A 14,632-nucleotide genomic window follows, 5' to 3' on the forward strand; every position below is an offset into this window, starting at 1 on the left:
AATTTATACAGGGTGTTTCATAAAATATGACCATTGAGTAATCACGATTCTGTTTAAACTGCTTGACGTTTAAAGCTGATTTTGGCAAACGGATTGACTGTGGGGTGTAGAGGTTCGATAAGGAGGGGTTTCTCGAATCTCAAATTCCAAGGGGGCGAAAACGCCCCTCAAATATTACAATATTTGTTATTTAAAAAACGGTTAGTCTTTCGGGAAAACGCTTGGACACGCATAATTTATTTGATTTTTTTACATATTTTGAAATTTTTTAAAAAATCATACAGGGTGTTCCAAAAAGTTCGGTAATTTCTTAACCACGATTCTGCTTAAACTGCTTGACGTAAAAAGCTTATATTTGGCAAACGGATTTTTCGAAAGTCAAATTCCAACGAGATAAAACTACCCCTCCAATATTACCATGTTATTTGCTTTATCATCACCATTACAAATGATTAATTCGACGCGAACGAGTCGCTGGTACACGCTAATATAATTATATACAGCTTGCTAAAAAATCATCAAAATGACATTGTGGCGAAAAATAACAAAAATATAACACTTTAAATTTGACTAAAAATTTCTCTGTTGCGTTTTTTTGAATCTGAGTATATTATTAGATTTTAGACAAAGTTAACATAATGCTGCCACCAATTGTAAGATTCCCTGTAAAAGAAGGCGTTTCAAGTTAAATTGTCTCATTTAATCGAACAGAAGGGTACTAATGGCTGGAATTATTTCAGACGAAATTAAATCTGGACCCTTGCAAAGACCGTATAATTGCTGCATTTTTTCATGGATAATTTAAGATAATTAAAAAACTAAATTGTTCTCAATAAAATATATAAAATTATACCTAATATAAAAATAATTTCAAATTATGACAATCTCAATGACACAAATTAGGATTGATTGACGTATTCGTTTGTTTTCGGCCACTTCCTGTTTCACCGGAAATGACTACAATTTTTAATTTTTAAATGGCACCCTCGGTATTTTTTTACTTCATTCGATAGAAAATGACATTGTGAATCGATTGACATATCATATGTCAACTTCTGACATTCTCGCATAAAACAAAATTGTATTTTGGATTTCAATCTAGAGTGCCATGGCTGTGTTAAAAACACTAATTTTTACTCAAAGAACCTTGAAAAAATAGATTTGATCGTCTAATGCTTTTAGTGTCTTTTCCTGGCCGGTTAAAAGATGCCCAAATCGTATTTTTAATCATATCACATTTTTTTCACTAGTATATTTGGAAAAAGCAATTTTTGAGAATAATTTGGTACCATATACTTGGTATTTCGAGTCAAATTGTCGTTACAATTTCAAATAAACTATATTCGAAAATGTTAAAAGTTGGCAACAAAAATTCATATTGGCTCAATCCAGCCATTGTAAATAGGTCTCTAAGAAGAAGTTAGTTAATAGTGAAGTCAACACCGTCAGAGTTTTTTAGGTGAGTATAATCTGTAGTAATGTTCATGTTAAACGGTCTAGCTTTTATGCAAATAGTTGTTCATTATTTTACTAGAATTTAATTATTACTTATGTATAGATAAAAAAAAATGCAGTAAAAGTAGAAACATAACACTCCATAAATTAGTATTTTAGACAGTAGCGTTCAGAAGCACCAGCAGATAAATTGTGAAAAAGATAATATTAAATAAATTGTCAAATCAAACTAATATAGATAAACGAACAGCTTGTTTACATTTTGCTATATATGTTTGAATTGGTGTTTTATTTTGCTGTTGTATCATCAAAGATTCCAACCCCCAACTCAACATGTTGGCTCAAAACAAATCAATATACAGGGTGTTTCAAAACAAATGCGAAAAACTTCAGGGGGTGATTCCTTGTTCAAAATAAAGGGTAGTTTGCTTTATAAACGTTGGGTCAAAAGTAAACCATTTAGGGAGATATCGCGGTACAAAGATGGCGGAAAAATAATGTTTTAATTTTTTATCTTGAAAACGAAAACAGATAGACTAATGAAATTTTATGGAAGCATTACTGTTATGAAAACACACTTTCTGGTAATTTTTTCACTTTTTTAAAATGAGTGGAAGGGGTTGAAATAAACTACCCCTATCATTCTTGTTAACGAAATTTAAAGAAAAATCTTATCAAACACATGAAAAGTGACAGCGGCCGACTAGATTTTTCCTAAAAAAATTACAGCTGCCCACTAGATTCTTTATCTAAAAATGTTTTTTGTCCTGACATGTAATGCTTTACATTTTATTTTTTAATTTCAAATCGGTGAGCTTTATCAAAAAAACACAAGAGATAAAAAAGTTTCTAAACAAACTAAACTATCCAAATTAATTTTTTTGCATGTGTTTGATAAGATTGTTCTTTAAATTTCATTAACAAGAATGATAGGGGTAGTTTATTTCAACCCCTTCCACTCATTTTAAAAAAATGAAAAAATTACCAAAAAGTGTGTTTTCACAACAGTAATGCTTCCATAAAATTTCATTAGTCTATCTCTTTTCGTTTTCAAGATAAAAAATTAAAACATTATTTTTCCGCCATCTTTGTACCGCGATATCTCCCTAAATGGTTTACTTTTGACCCAACGTTTATAAAGCAAGCTACCCTTTATTTTGAACAAGGAATCACCCCCTGAAGTTTGTCGCATTTGTTTTGAAACACCCTGCATATAATTTTAGTATATCTTTTAAACATAACTATCTTTGTAACCCTTCACTAGCCTTGCCCACTATATCGCTAGACATCCCACACCCTTTTTTCCAGGAACAACCCTATGTAATGCTAAAATCTGGCTCGAACTTGTCCGGTAACAATCGCTACGAAGGCTTCTGCATAGACTTGCTCAAAGAACTGGCCAAAATGATCGGTTTTGAGTACCGAATTGAGTTGGTACCTGACGGAAAGTACGGTGCCATAGATCTGGATACTGGCGAGTGGAACGGCATAGTAAGACAACTTATGGATAAGGTACGCGTAAAAAATATAGGAGTAATATAAAAACATATAAATTTCATCCTTATCAATTGGAACTAAGAAAACCCAGAAAAGATTCAGTGGATCTCAAAATTAAACTTTTGCAATAAATTATAAATATTAACTCTTCCTTCCTTATTTATATTTGAATGCGTTTGCCTAATACGTAAGCATGTATCAGCTTCTCAAGAAAGGCCATCTCACACTTATCCACTCAGGAACGCGGAGCAAGATCTTTATCTACCTACCCCACGCTCAGAGTTAGTTAAAAGTTCAATATTATACAACTCGAAAAAAATGCACAATCACCTGCCATTTGAAATCAAATCCATAACATCATTTTCTTTATTTCGCAAAGCATTGAAATCTTATTTACTAGACACGGCTTTCTACGCCGTAAATGACTTATATTTTGATAATCGAATTTGATCTTGTAAACACTGGTCTAATATTTGCTATTACCCTTCTACTACTACATTTACTATAAACTTACTAAATATTTTTGAATATTATTTTTATTTTTTTTTTCTTTGACATTGTAAACATTTATAAATGTTTATTTTAAACAATAAGACTGACAATGTAATTTGTTTACTTGTTTTGTATTCTCTTTTTATGTTTACTTTACCTTTGTCTACAAATTGTAAACATTTTTTGACAAGATCTACACTACTTGCACTTATGTGGCACTTATTTAACACTCACCCTGTATAATTAATATTACCGACTAAGATTTTGCTTGTGGTTTAATTTACAGAAGGCAGATTTGGCTGTCGGATCAATGACCATCAACTATGCAAGAGAGAGTGTTATTGATTTTACCAAACCCTTTATGAATCTAGGAATAAGTATACTTTTTAAGGTAAGTTTTTTTTTAATAATATGTCATCTATATCTATAGAGTAATTCATTAAGGTTAGGTCAAAAGACTTTTATATGTAATACTAATTAATATAATATTTTGTAATTTTCTTTCGCCCAATATAAAAAAATCCTTAAATATAAAAAAAAAATGGATAATGACAGGTGCCGACAGATAAAGAATCCGCCTTTTTCACCTTCCTGAACCCGCTGGGCTTTAAAATTTGGCTGTCCACTTTGGGAGCTTCGTTTATGGCCGGGTTCACCATATACGCCCTGGCCAGGTTCACGCCGTACGAGTGGGTGAACCCCCGACCATGGAAGAGGGATGCAGAGGTGAAGCTGGTGAACCACATGAACATGTCGAACAGTTTCTGGTTTGTTGCGGGTACATTTCTGAGACAGGGTACAGGCGTATCTCCTCAGGTACCTAATAGGAGTTTAAAAAAATTGATTTAAAAAGAAAAATGACAAACTAATAAAGAATTGTATTGTATATGTATTATAAATATCTTAGAACTCTTTTTTTCGTTTGAACCATTGTCTGGTAATCCTAATTATTAATGCCTGGCAATGCTAATACTTAAGCCTCATTTAGAATCTGAAAATTAGTAGTTTCAATTATACTTTATACTCATGAGTTTGATTTACCAATAATGAACCTTTTAATAAGTAAAAACCAAAAGTTATAGTAATTTTCGGTGAAACAGGAAATGACCGAAACTAATTGACTGTGTCAATCAATTGACATACCGACAGAATAATTGCCAAATTGATCAGCAGTTCTACAGTAATTATAAAATTAAGGTTGTCAAAAAAATATCAGAAGCTCTAAAAATGATTATCCTAAAAAAATACTAATCAAAAATAAAAGAACCTTTAGTTTGTCTTTTTTGAACGAATAGTAACCCAACATTGTAAAAATATGTATTCAAATAAATCAAATATCCAGATTCAATCAAACTTAAGCGTGTAATTAATTTATTATAAAGTTCTGAACCGATTTACCTTAATAGTGATCAGAGGAATAAATAAATTTCTCTTATATGAACTCTTCTTCGATCTCACTTATAGAAAGTCAGAAAATACAAATAAATTTTGGCATTTCTCAAATTTTAACATAATATACAAGCTCGTTGACAATATTACAAGCCAACTAATACTATTCTTTAAGTTAATGAATCATTTATAACGGTCCAGAGTCTAGAACTGGGAAAGCATTCACCAGAACACAGGCAGACATCATAGAAAACTGTCAAAACTAGTGTAGTGGATCTACAAACAGGGCATTGGTATAGTGCTCTATGAAAAACGCTTCAAGATAATGGAGTATGTGAAAACGGTAAAACTGGAGACAAGAAGAGGACCAAAATAGACCTGAAAATCTTAAACTCTGATCTAATTCTTTGGATTATACTACAAGAGATACGGAGCTATGAAATTCTGTTCTCTCCTTATACTCTAAACTATTCTCTTGCCTTCAAGGTACCGTCCAGTCCACAAACGAGACTCTTCTCCTTCATGAACCCCCTGGCCACTGACATCTGGATGTACGTTTTCAGCGCCTACGTCTTGGTGTCCATCACCATGTTCGTGGTTGCCAGATTTTCGCCGTACGAATGGCACAACCCCCATCCCTGTGACGTGGAGAACGAGAAATTGAAGAACCAGTTCTCATTAGCTAACTCGTTCTGGTTCACTATCGGCACTTTGATGCAACAGGGTTCAGATCTTAATCCGAAGGTATTTGGTTTAAAAAAATAAATAAAGCAAGTTTTTGTGTATAATCGGAACTAAACCTATCAGCGCTATCTAGAGAAAATATACAGAAAATATGTATTAGACATCTTGCTGCCTATAAAATAGTCTCAATTGTTACTTTTCAAATTAATACCCTGTATATTTTATAACCTAAAAATAACCGAAGATTTCATAAAAATAATACAAGTATACCATATACGTGGGATTATTTTTTTATCAACAATTTGAAAACTTATCTCTACAGTATTTTCTGATTAATGCCAAAAACTTGTTATGTTAAAATATTATTAGCACCTATATTTTTTATATTTATCTCTTTCTTCTATCATTATTCCCCCCCCCCTTTCTCATAACCCAACACTGACCATCTAGATTTAAAAATAATTCTATAAGCACCTATACTTTATTCTATATCTTTTTCCTCGCAGCATTACGTTGAATCTTGAATATGGTATAAAAAATTCTATAAAACAGTATAAAGACCTTAATTTGTTTAATTTTATTGAGTCTATTTTAAAATCTATCACTTAAAAATAATCTGAATAAATAGTACAAATATTCAGTAAAGATTTTTTTTATTTATTGAATGTCAAGAAATTTGAGTTTAAAAATAAACCTTTTTATTTAATATATGATAATTGTTAAAAAATAATTAAAATCTTGATAAAAAATTACATAAAAAGTAGTTGCATTAGTGAAAAAAACACTCATTAGCCTCTGAATCTTATACTTTTCTTTTTCTTCTTCTTTATATTCTTAATTTAAATATTGATTCATTTTCTTTAACATACGATGTTCATAGAATATTTTTTTTGAGTAAATTTATTTTTAAATCACACTGTATATAAGAAAATATAGGTGCTATATTGAAACCAAATACTTGAAGGATGAATGAATCTATTATTTTTGTCAGTGTTGGGTTATTATTATTTTAGATAAGGTTTAGATTTCTTAATTTCGCTTAATTTCAAAAAAAAAAGATGTCAATTAAAATAGTGATATGATAAAAGTTTAACAGATTCCAGTCGTACTAATATTTTCTTACGATTTATTAGGCTACATCTACAAGAATTGTGGGTGGAATATGGTGGTTCTTCACTCTGATCATCATTTCTTCGTACACAGCCAACTTGGCTGCATTTCTGACAGTGGAACGAATGATAACTCCTATAGAGAATGCAGAAGATTTAGCCAGCCAAACCGAAATACCATATGGAACACTGGAAAGTGGATCTACCATGACATTTTTTAGGGTAATTCGTTATAATGTGATTATATATACACACACCGGAAAAGTCTACGGATATTACAATTTTATCCAGCCATCGTCAGTAATTTTTATTATTTGCATTTCTGATATAATATAATTATAATAAACAAATAGTTTACAGGACGTATTGGAAATAAAAATGCAAAATTTACCGAATTTTTCAAACTTACCTTGATTTATATTGAACTCAAAAAAATACACACATTTTTTTTATTCTAAACTGTGAATTAAAAAAAAAAGATAAAACCAATTTTACTTAATAAAGGGTATGGCCTCCTCTACTGTTCATTACAGCCCTACATCGTCTCTCCATGCTCCTGATCAGGTTGTCGATCTCTTCTTGAGGTACAGCCTGCCACACTGCATTCACGGCCCGAACCAGATCCCTACGAGTTTCACGAGGCATACCCATTCTCAAAATTCTTCTTTGGACCGCGTCCCATACGTGCGCGATGGGGTTGAGGTCAGGAGATTGGGCCGGCCAGGGTAAGATGTTTAATTGATTAGCATTGATAAACTTACTTACCACTCTGGCTGTATGAGGCCGTGCATTGTCATGCATGAGAATGAAGTTTCTACCAAAATCATTGGCATATGGTAACACGACAGGCTCAAGAATTAAATCACGATATGTGATTCCTGTTAGAAACCTTTCAAGAAAAACGAGATCGGTTTTTCGGCCGAACTGGACTCTTCCCCAGACTTCACCTTGATAAAGATGCACTTCCTGAACATGATCCAACCGAATAAGATTTCCTGGTTCTCTCCATACCCTAAGCCTTCTCGAATCCGGATGAATTCCAAAGCGTGACTCATCCGTGAAGAGAACATTGGCCCATTGTTCATTCGACCTCTGAACATGATCTTGAGCCCATAAATATCGTACCTCTCGCTTTCCTCTCGTTAAGGATTGAGCTCTCCAGGGCGTCTGCTTCTTAAGTTGACCTCTCTCTTATTGCGTACAGTGTCAGGACTAACGGTTACATTATGTGTTTCCTGGAGAATTAAACTAAGCTCTGGTGCTGTAAAAGTCGGTCGGCGTCGAGCATTTAATTGTAAAAAATGATCTTGCTGAGGGGTAGTAATGCGATGTTGCCCTGTGTGCCTTGCAGCAACATCACCATTTTCACGGTGGCTTGCACTTAATCGCGATATTACACTTCGCGTTGTATTTAATGCTCTAGCTACGTCGATTTGGCGCATTCCAGCTTCGAGCATACCCATGGTCCTTAGCATTTCATCTCTGTTAAGATGTCTACGCTCCATAATGTCGTTTAATACTAAACAGAGTTATTTGAATGAATTCTGGCCAGTTATCATAAAAACATAGCCAGTACAGGTTAAATTCGAACAATTGATGCTAGGTGCTGTTTATACATTTAACAAAAAATGCACAAACACTTCTGCAAATATCCCAAATTTAGAAATAACTAGTGTGACTACTTCGTTTCAATCGAAGTAGAAAGAATCGGCCTACAAATATGTGGTTGTTTATTCAAAACATTTATTTTTAACTTTAATAAAATGATATCCCTAGATTTTTCCGGTGTGTGTATTTTAATTGTGTTTAAGTTTGAGTTTTCTTGTATATGTGGCCAAGATATTAGATAGATTTTGGTTAGAATTATGCCATTATGCATTATTATAAAATTAGTAATAAAGATTTTTTTTAGGATTCAATGATAGAGACGTATAAGAAAATGTGGAGGTTCATGGAAAACAGAAAACCCTCGGTTTTTGTGCCTACTTACGAAGAAGGAATTAAGAAAGTTCTAGAAGGAAACTACGCCTTTCTTATGGAATCAACCATGTTGGATTATATTGTTCAAAGGGATTGTAATTTAACTCAAATAGGTTTGTGTCAGAGTAATGAGTAGTTCATAGTTATTTTTTATAGAAGACGATAAAATGGTATTTTACAGCCAGAAAAGATTAATTCACAAACGATGAAATCATCGTATATATAACAATATTTTTTTCCATAACGAGTTACGGTTTAAAAAATATTCAGAAATTATTATTTCAAGGAATTTATTACGAGTAGAAAAAATATTGTGCTGGGTTGGTGTTGGTTTCTATGTAATTTGACAAATAAATAAAACTGTCTTATGCTGTCTCTTTAGTTGTCAGTTTTGAGTCAATATTTTTTAATTCTCTTTCGTGTCGATTGCTGATTGAATTGGAACCAGAAATGGCTCAAAACGAAATAATTAAATTACCAACAGATATTTAGGCTGAGGCGACAAACGCCATATCCAAACTACTTCCATTTAAATCCCGAATAACTTATGAAAAGGAATACAAACATTTTCAAAAATGGAACCAATTAAAAAACGTGCGAGAAAAAATAAAGTTTTTAACCTATCCTCGCTGTCAAAGTATCATTTAATCTACCCCTGCGGTTAAAGTACTATTTTATCTACTATTTTTGATAGATATAAGGCAATTTTAACAGATGCTAGGGAAAAAAAATATATTATCTGAAAAAATATACGTTAATTTTTTATTAATTTTTATTAATTTACTCAAATACTTTGCTTTACTTTTGTTACGCTTTTTGTATTGATGAGTTTTATTATTTTTATTAGAGAACTAATTTAAATTTGCGTCCTTTGGAGACACCTTGTATATAATAATCATCTTATCGCATGACTTGAAAGTTAAAATTATCCTATATTAGTAAGCGACATCCGAATATTTGATATTTTAATCACGTTTTTATAAAAAGATAAAAAATAATTGATAAATAATCTTCCATCAGTGATTAATTTTCTTATTTTTAAGAACTTATAATACTTAACCAAATTAAGGAATAATAGAACTATAACTTGATAAATCGATGTCGATTTTCGAAAGAAATCGGTACATTTATTTTATTTCGTATATTTTTCATTTTATTGATTTTATGGAAAGCACTGTTCATTAAAATGTTGTATCCTATGTTATAGGGCTTGTGTCTCTCTACAATTTCCTGTCTTACAATGTACCGTTTGTGTCCAGGAAGGGTTCATATTTTCATAGATATCGATTTTCGAAAGAAATCGGTACATTTATTTTATTTCGTATATTTTTCATTTTATTGATTTTATGGAAAGCACTATTCATTAAAATGTTGTATCCTATGTTATAGGGCTTGTTTCTCTCTACAATTTCCTGTCTCACAATGTACCGTTTGTGTCTAGGAAGGGTTCATATTTTCATAATGTCGATTTTCGAAAGAAATCGGTACATTTATTTTATTTCGTATAGTTTTCATTTTATTGATTTTATGGAAAGCACTGTTCATTAAAATGTTGTATCCTATGTTATAGGGCTTGTTTCGCTCTACAATTTCCTGTCTCACAATGTACCGTTTGTGTCCAGGAAGGGTTCATATTTTCATAGATGTCGATTTTCGAAAGAAATCGACATTCGTACATTTTTCATTTTATTGATTTTATGGAAAGCACTGTTCATTAAAATGTTGTATCCTATATTATAGGGCTTGTTTCTCTCTACAATTTCCTGTCTTACAATGTACCGTTTGTGTCCAGGAAGGGTTCATATTTTCATAGATGTCGATTTTCGAAAGAAATCGATACATTTATTTTATTTCGTATATTTTTCATTTTATTGATTTTATGGAAAGCACTGTTCATTAAAATGTTGTATCCTATGTTATAGGGCTTTTTTCTCGCTACAATTTCCTGTCTCACAATGTACCGTTTGTGTCCAGGAAGGGTTCATATTTTCATAGATGTCGATTTTCGAAAGAAATCAGAACATGTATATTATTTCGTATATTTTTCATTTTATTGATTTTATGGAAAGCACTGTTCATTAAAATGTTGTATCCTATGTTATAGGGCTTGTTTCTCTCTACAATTTCCTGTCTCACAATGTACCGTTTGTATCCAGAAAGGGTTCATATTTTCATAGATGTCGATTTTTCTTTTTTATTAATTATGAAAAAATGTATACAGGGTGTCCCAATATTCCGTAGACATAGAACTACTACGTATTTCTGGAATCAAAAAATTTAATTTGGCACAATTTACCTCTAAACAAAAGTGCTTTGTTAGTCCCGTTAGAGGGCATTCATCTCTTTAAGATTTTCCCTTTAATAGGGGTAGGAAAAGTGTATGAAGAATCGTTACATCTTTGTTACGACACTTTTTACTAAGTTAAAGTAATAGAATTTATGATATTTTTAATTTTGTAGGAGGATTATTGGATTCTAAAGGTTATGGCATTGCCACACCCATGGGTAGTCCATGGAGGGACAAAATATCCCTGGCAATTCTGGAATTACAGGAAAAAGGGGAAATCCAGATGCTCTACGACAAGTGGTGGAAAAACACAGGAGAAACGTGCACCAGGAATGACAAAGGGAAAGAATCCAAAGCTAACAGTTTGGGCGTTGACAATATAGGTGGCGTTTTTGTTGTTTTGCTGTGCGGTCTGGCGTTTGCAGTTATCATAGCCATCGTGGAGTTTTGTTATAACTCCAAGAAAACTGCTATAGCTGAGAAGGTAAATAAAAACAGCATTTTATATTTTTATAAACAATTTTTTTTATTTTTATTTACATGTTACGAGTTAGAATACCTGCATTTATTTAAGAGCCCGTATAAGTGTCGTATAGGTACCGTAAGATGGAAAAAAAACGGCGTCCAAGACGGCTGGGAATTATAATCGATGATGTTATCTATATGATATTTTATATAAACAGAAATTATTAAATAATAATGTTTAGTAAACTAACGTAAACTAATGTTTAGTAACTAAAAAAAATAACATTGTTTAGTAAAGAATATCCTGGCCCAAAAAATAATGAAAATAAGCTTGTCAATAGTGGAACAAAATAAAATTATATGCATTTTTTTAGATATTTTTTTATTTTTATTTTTTTTTTCAGAGATCTCCAACGGCACCGCATCAATCCATATGTTCTGAAATGGGAGGTGAATTGTGTTTTGCATTGAAATGTAGGGGTTCACGTCAAAGGCCTGCATTGAAAAGACAGTGTTCTAAGTGTCTTTCAGGTAGAACAGTGCTATATTATTAAAAAAAAATTTAAAAAAATGTTTAAAAATAATTAAAAAAAATATATATTTTTTAAAAAAAAATTTTCATTTTTTTACCAATTTTTTTTCTAGGTGTAACTTACGTACCTTCACCCCTTGATATACCACCACATCCCCCTCAGCCACCAGCAAGGGCACCCCCAACCAATGGGCTAAGTCCTAGACTGTGTTCTGCTCATATACAATTTGTAAGAATATTTACTTAATATACCTTTTTCTTGAAAAAAAACAAGACTCAAAGTTCGGTTTTTTATTATTTTTTTTTCTTTTTTTTTGTACATTAAGAGCTAAAAATTAACTCTTTTACGATGACCTTCTTTGTTTAAACTAAATATGTATCATTTTTAATTCCATGAAGAATATAATACAGGGTGAGCCACTGAAAACTTACAATGGCTATAATTTATCAAATATCAAAAAAATAAAAAATACCGTTTCTATAATATCGAGGGGGAATACATATGACGTATTTTTTGAACCACCCCGACCTACCCCTTAGGAGGCACCCCTACTCACTTGAAAATCTTAAATGGCAACACCCCACTTGTGGCATCTTTTTGGAAAGCTCATGAAACATGCTAAATGATGATCATAAAGTTCTTAGGGTGAAATTGAAAAACTACCCTTACACGAACAATTAGGTGGACATTAATGAAAAAGGTGATTTTTTCAGCATAAGTTACAAATTGGGACCCAGCTAAATGAAGTATTTTTCAAACCACCCCAACCCACCCCTAGTTGGCACCCCCTCACTTCTAATCTCAAGATAGCGATACCCCACTTGTGATACTTCTTTGGAAAGCTAATTGAAATTGCTAAAAGATGGTCATACAGATTTCAACTTAATTACTGGTTAGTGACAAGAAATGTAGGTGTGACAATTTGAAAGAAATTTAAAATGATAATTTATTTTAATAATTGCTCAAAATGACAGCCGTTTTGTTCCATACAAAAATACAAACGATTTTCAAATTCTTCTCCCACTTTTTGGAAAGTTTCTCTCGGAATATTTCGACATGCTTCAGTTCTCCTCTACCGCAATTCTTGCAACGAATTTAGTGTAACCCCACAAGGAAAAGTCTAAAGGAGTGAGATCAGGTGACCTTGGCGGCCACTCGATTAGACCCCTTCTGCCAATCCATTGCCTTGGATAATATTTATCCAACCACCGCCTTGTGACAATAGAATAATGCGAAGGGGCTCCATCTTGCTGAAAGTGTATGAGGTCTTCATTAAGAAGAGTCCAAATAAATTTCTTTGTACCAGCTTTTTTTTCTCGCAATGGTTCATGGATACAAAAATAATTCATTCTATTGATTTTGACACGTTTTGACATTTTTGTTTTATTTTTAGGCTCTATTTTTTGGGTTCTTTTTTATGACAGTCGTTCAGCATTTTTTATACGCTTTCCAAAGAGGTGTCACAAGTGGGGTATCGCTATCTTGAGGTTAAAAGTGAGGGGGTGGCACCTAGGGGTGGGTCGGGGTAGTTTGAAAAAAACCTCATTTAGCTGGGTCCCAATTTGTAACTTATGCTGAACAAATCACTTTTCTCATTAATGTCCTCCTAATTTTTCGTGTAAGGGGTAGTTTTCCAAAAAGGCGCCACAAGTGGGGTGTTGCCATTTAAGATTTTCAAGTGAGTAGTGGTGCCGCCTTAGGGGTAGGTCGGGGTGGTTCAAAAAATACGTCATATGTATTCCCCCTCGATGTTATAGAAACGGTTTTTTTTTATTTTTTTGATACCTTTTTTAGTTTAAAAATTATAGCTATTGTAAGTTTTCAGTGGCCCACCCTGTATAAATGGAAGGTTTAAAAGTATTGCTTTCTGCTTTATTATTTTTAGAAAAACGATTGCCAACCTTTTCAAATCGAAAAACAAGCTGCAATACAAAGACAACAGCATCAAGGAGGCGAGAAAGTAAACTAGGCATAAACTTATTATTTTTTTATATTTTTAGATTGTTTTACTTTGATTAAAATTATTATAAATATTCTAATCATGTATAAAATTATTGAACAAGCTCAATTTAGTATACTACACCTTTTTTTACTAATATTCTACTTATTTTTTTGTTAGGTATATAATTTTCTGGATACTTTAAATTTTAAAAATCGTTGTATGGTAAATTTTAAATAAAAAGATTATTCAAAAAAAACCTGGTTTTTTGTTTCAAAAAAAAATCTCTTTGGCTTACTAAAACTTCTTGACTTTCTAAAATGGAACACATCATAATAGCTATTGACACATATAACCAGATTTAAGAATATTATGATTACTAACTGGATGACCATGTAATGAATTCGATAAAGAAAGTTAACCAGTATTTGTGCATCTCATTTACATTTATTTAATAGATATTTCTCATGGTTCAATCAAAAAGAAAATTTCGTAATTTTGTTTTATAAAGAGATACCTGAACTGCTAAGAGTAGGGTTTTTCAGGCATTCTGACTAATAGGTAAAATTATTAAAATAATATAATAAATAATGTAATATAAGCATAATCAAAGCATAATAATCTGTATGTATAGTTAAAGATAATGCAAATTTATAGGCTAAATATCAACAAATAATAAGACCTGTAAAAGAGCGAAAAAAATCAAATTAATAGATATTTTTAAAATACTTGACATTCCTGTATTCAATGATATAAAATTAAAAAAAAAACATGCACAGGTAAAAATGATTCTAAGTCATCT

At 31.9% G+C, this 14,632-nt stretch overlaps 1 protein-coding gene across 6 annotated transcripts in view; it reads left to right on the forward strand.

The window, feature by feature from the left end:
• The window catches only part of LOC115878981 (glutamate receptor ionotropic, kainate 2-like), a 63,350-nt gene extending 49,312 nt beyond the window's left edge, over positions 1 to 14,038 (forward strand). For 2 of the 6 annotated variants that reach the window (XM_030895591.1, XM_030895593.1), the window contains 9 exons: positions 2,764 to 2,967; positions 3,731 to 3,835; positions 4,000 to 4,260; positions 6,651 to 6,848; positions 8,539 to 8,719; positions 11,067 to 11,377; positions 11,763 to 11,889; positions 12,004 to 12,119; positions 13,777 to 14,038. In XM_030895591.1, coding sequence (XP_030751451.1) covers positions 2,764 to 2,967; positions 3,731 to 3,835; positions 4,000 to 4,260; positions 6,651 to 6,848; positions 8,539 to 8,719; positions 11,067 to 11,377; positions 11,763 to 11,889; positions 12,004 to 12,119; positions 13,777 to 13,860 — 1,587 coding nt within the window. In that variant the 3' untranslated portion in view covers positions 13,861 to 14,038. Of the gene's footprint in view, positions 1 to 2,763; positions 2,968 to 3,730; positions 3,836 to 3,999; positions 4,261 to 5,319; positions 5,578 to 6,650; positions 6,849 to 8,538; positions 8,720 to 11,066; positions 11,378 to 11,762; positions 11,890 to 12,003; positions 12,120 to 13,776 lie in introns of all 6 variants that reach the window. The other 4 variants (XM_030895592.1, XM_030895595.1, XM_030895594.1 and 1 more) reach the window with 3 other exon arrangements.
• The last annotated feature ends 594 nt before the right edge of the window (positions 14,039 to 14,632 follow it).

This window comes from Sitophilus oryzae, unplaced genomic scaffold (assembly GCF_002938485.1).
Source record: "Sitophilus oryzae breed Bouriz unplaced genomic scaffold, Soryzae_2.0 scaffold_154_pilon_pilon, whole genome shotgun sequence".
Classification (NCBI taxonomy): Eukaryota; Metazoa; Arthropoda; class Insecta; order Coleoptera; family Curculionidae; genus Sitophilus; species Sitophilus oryzae.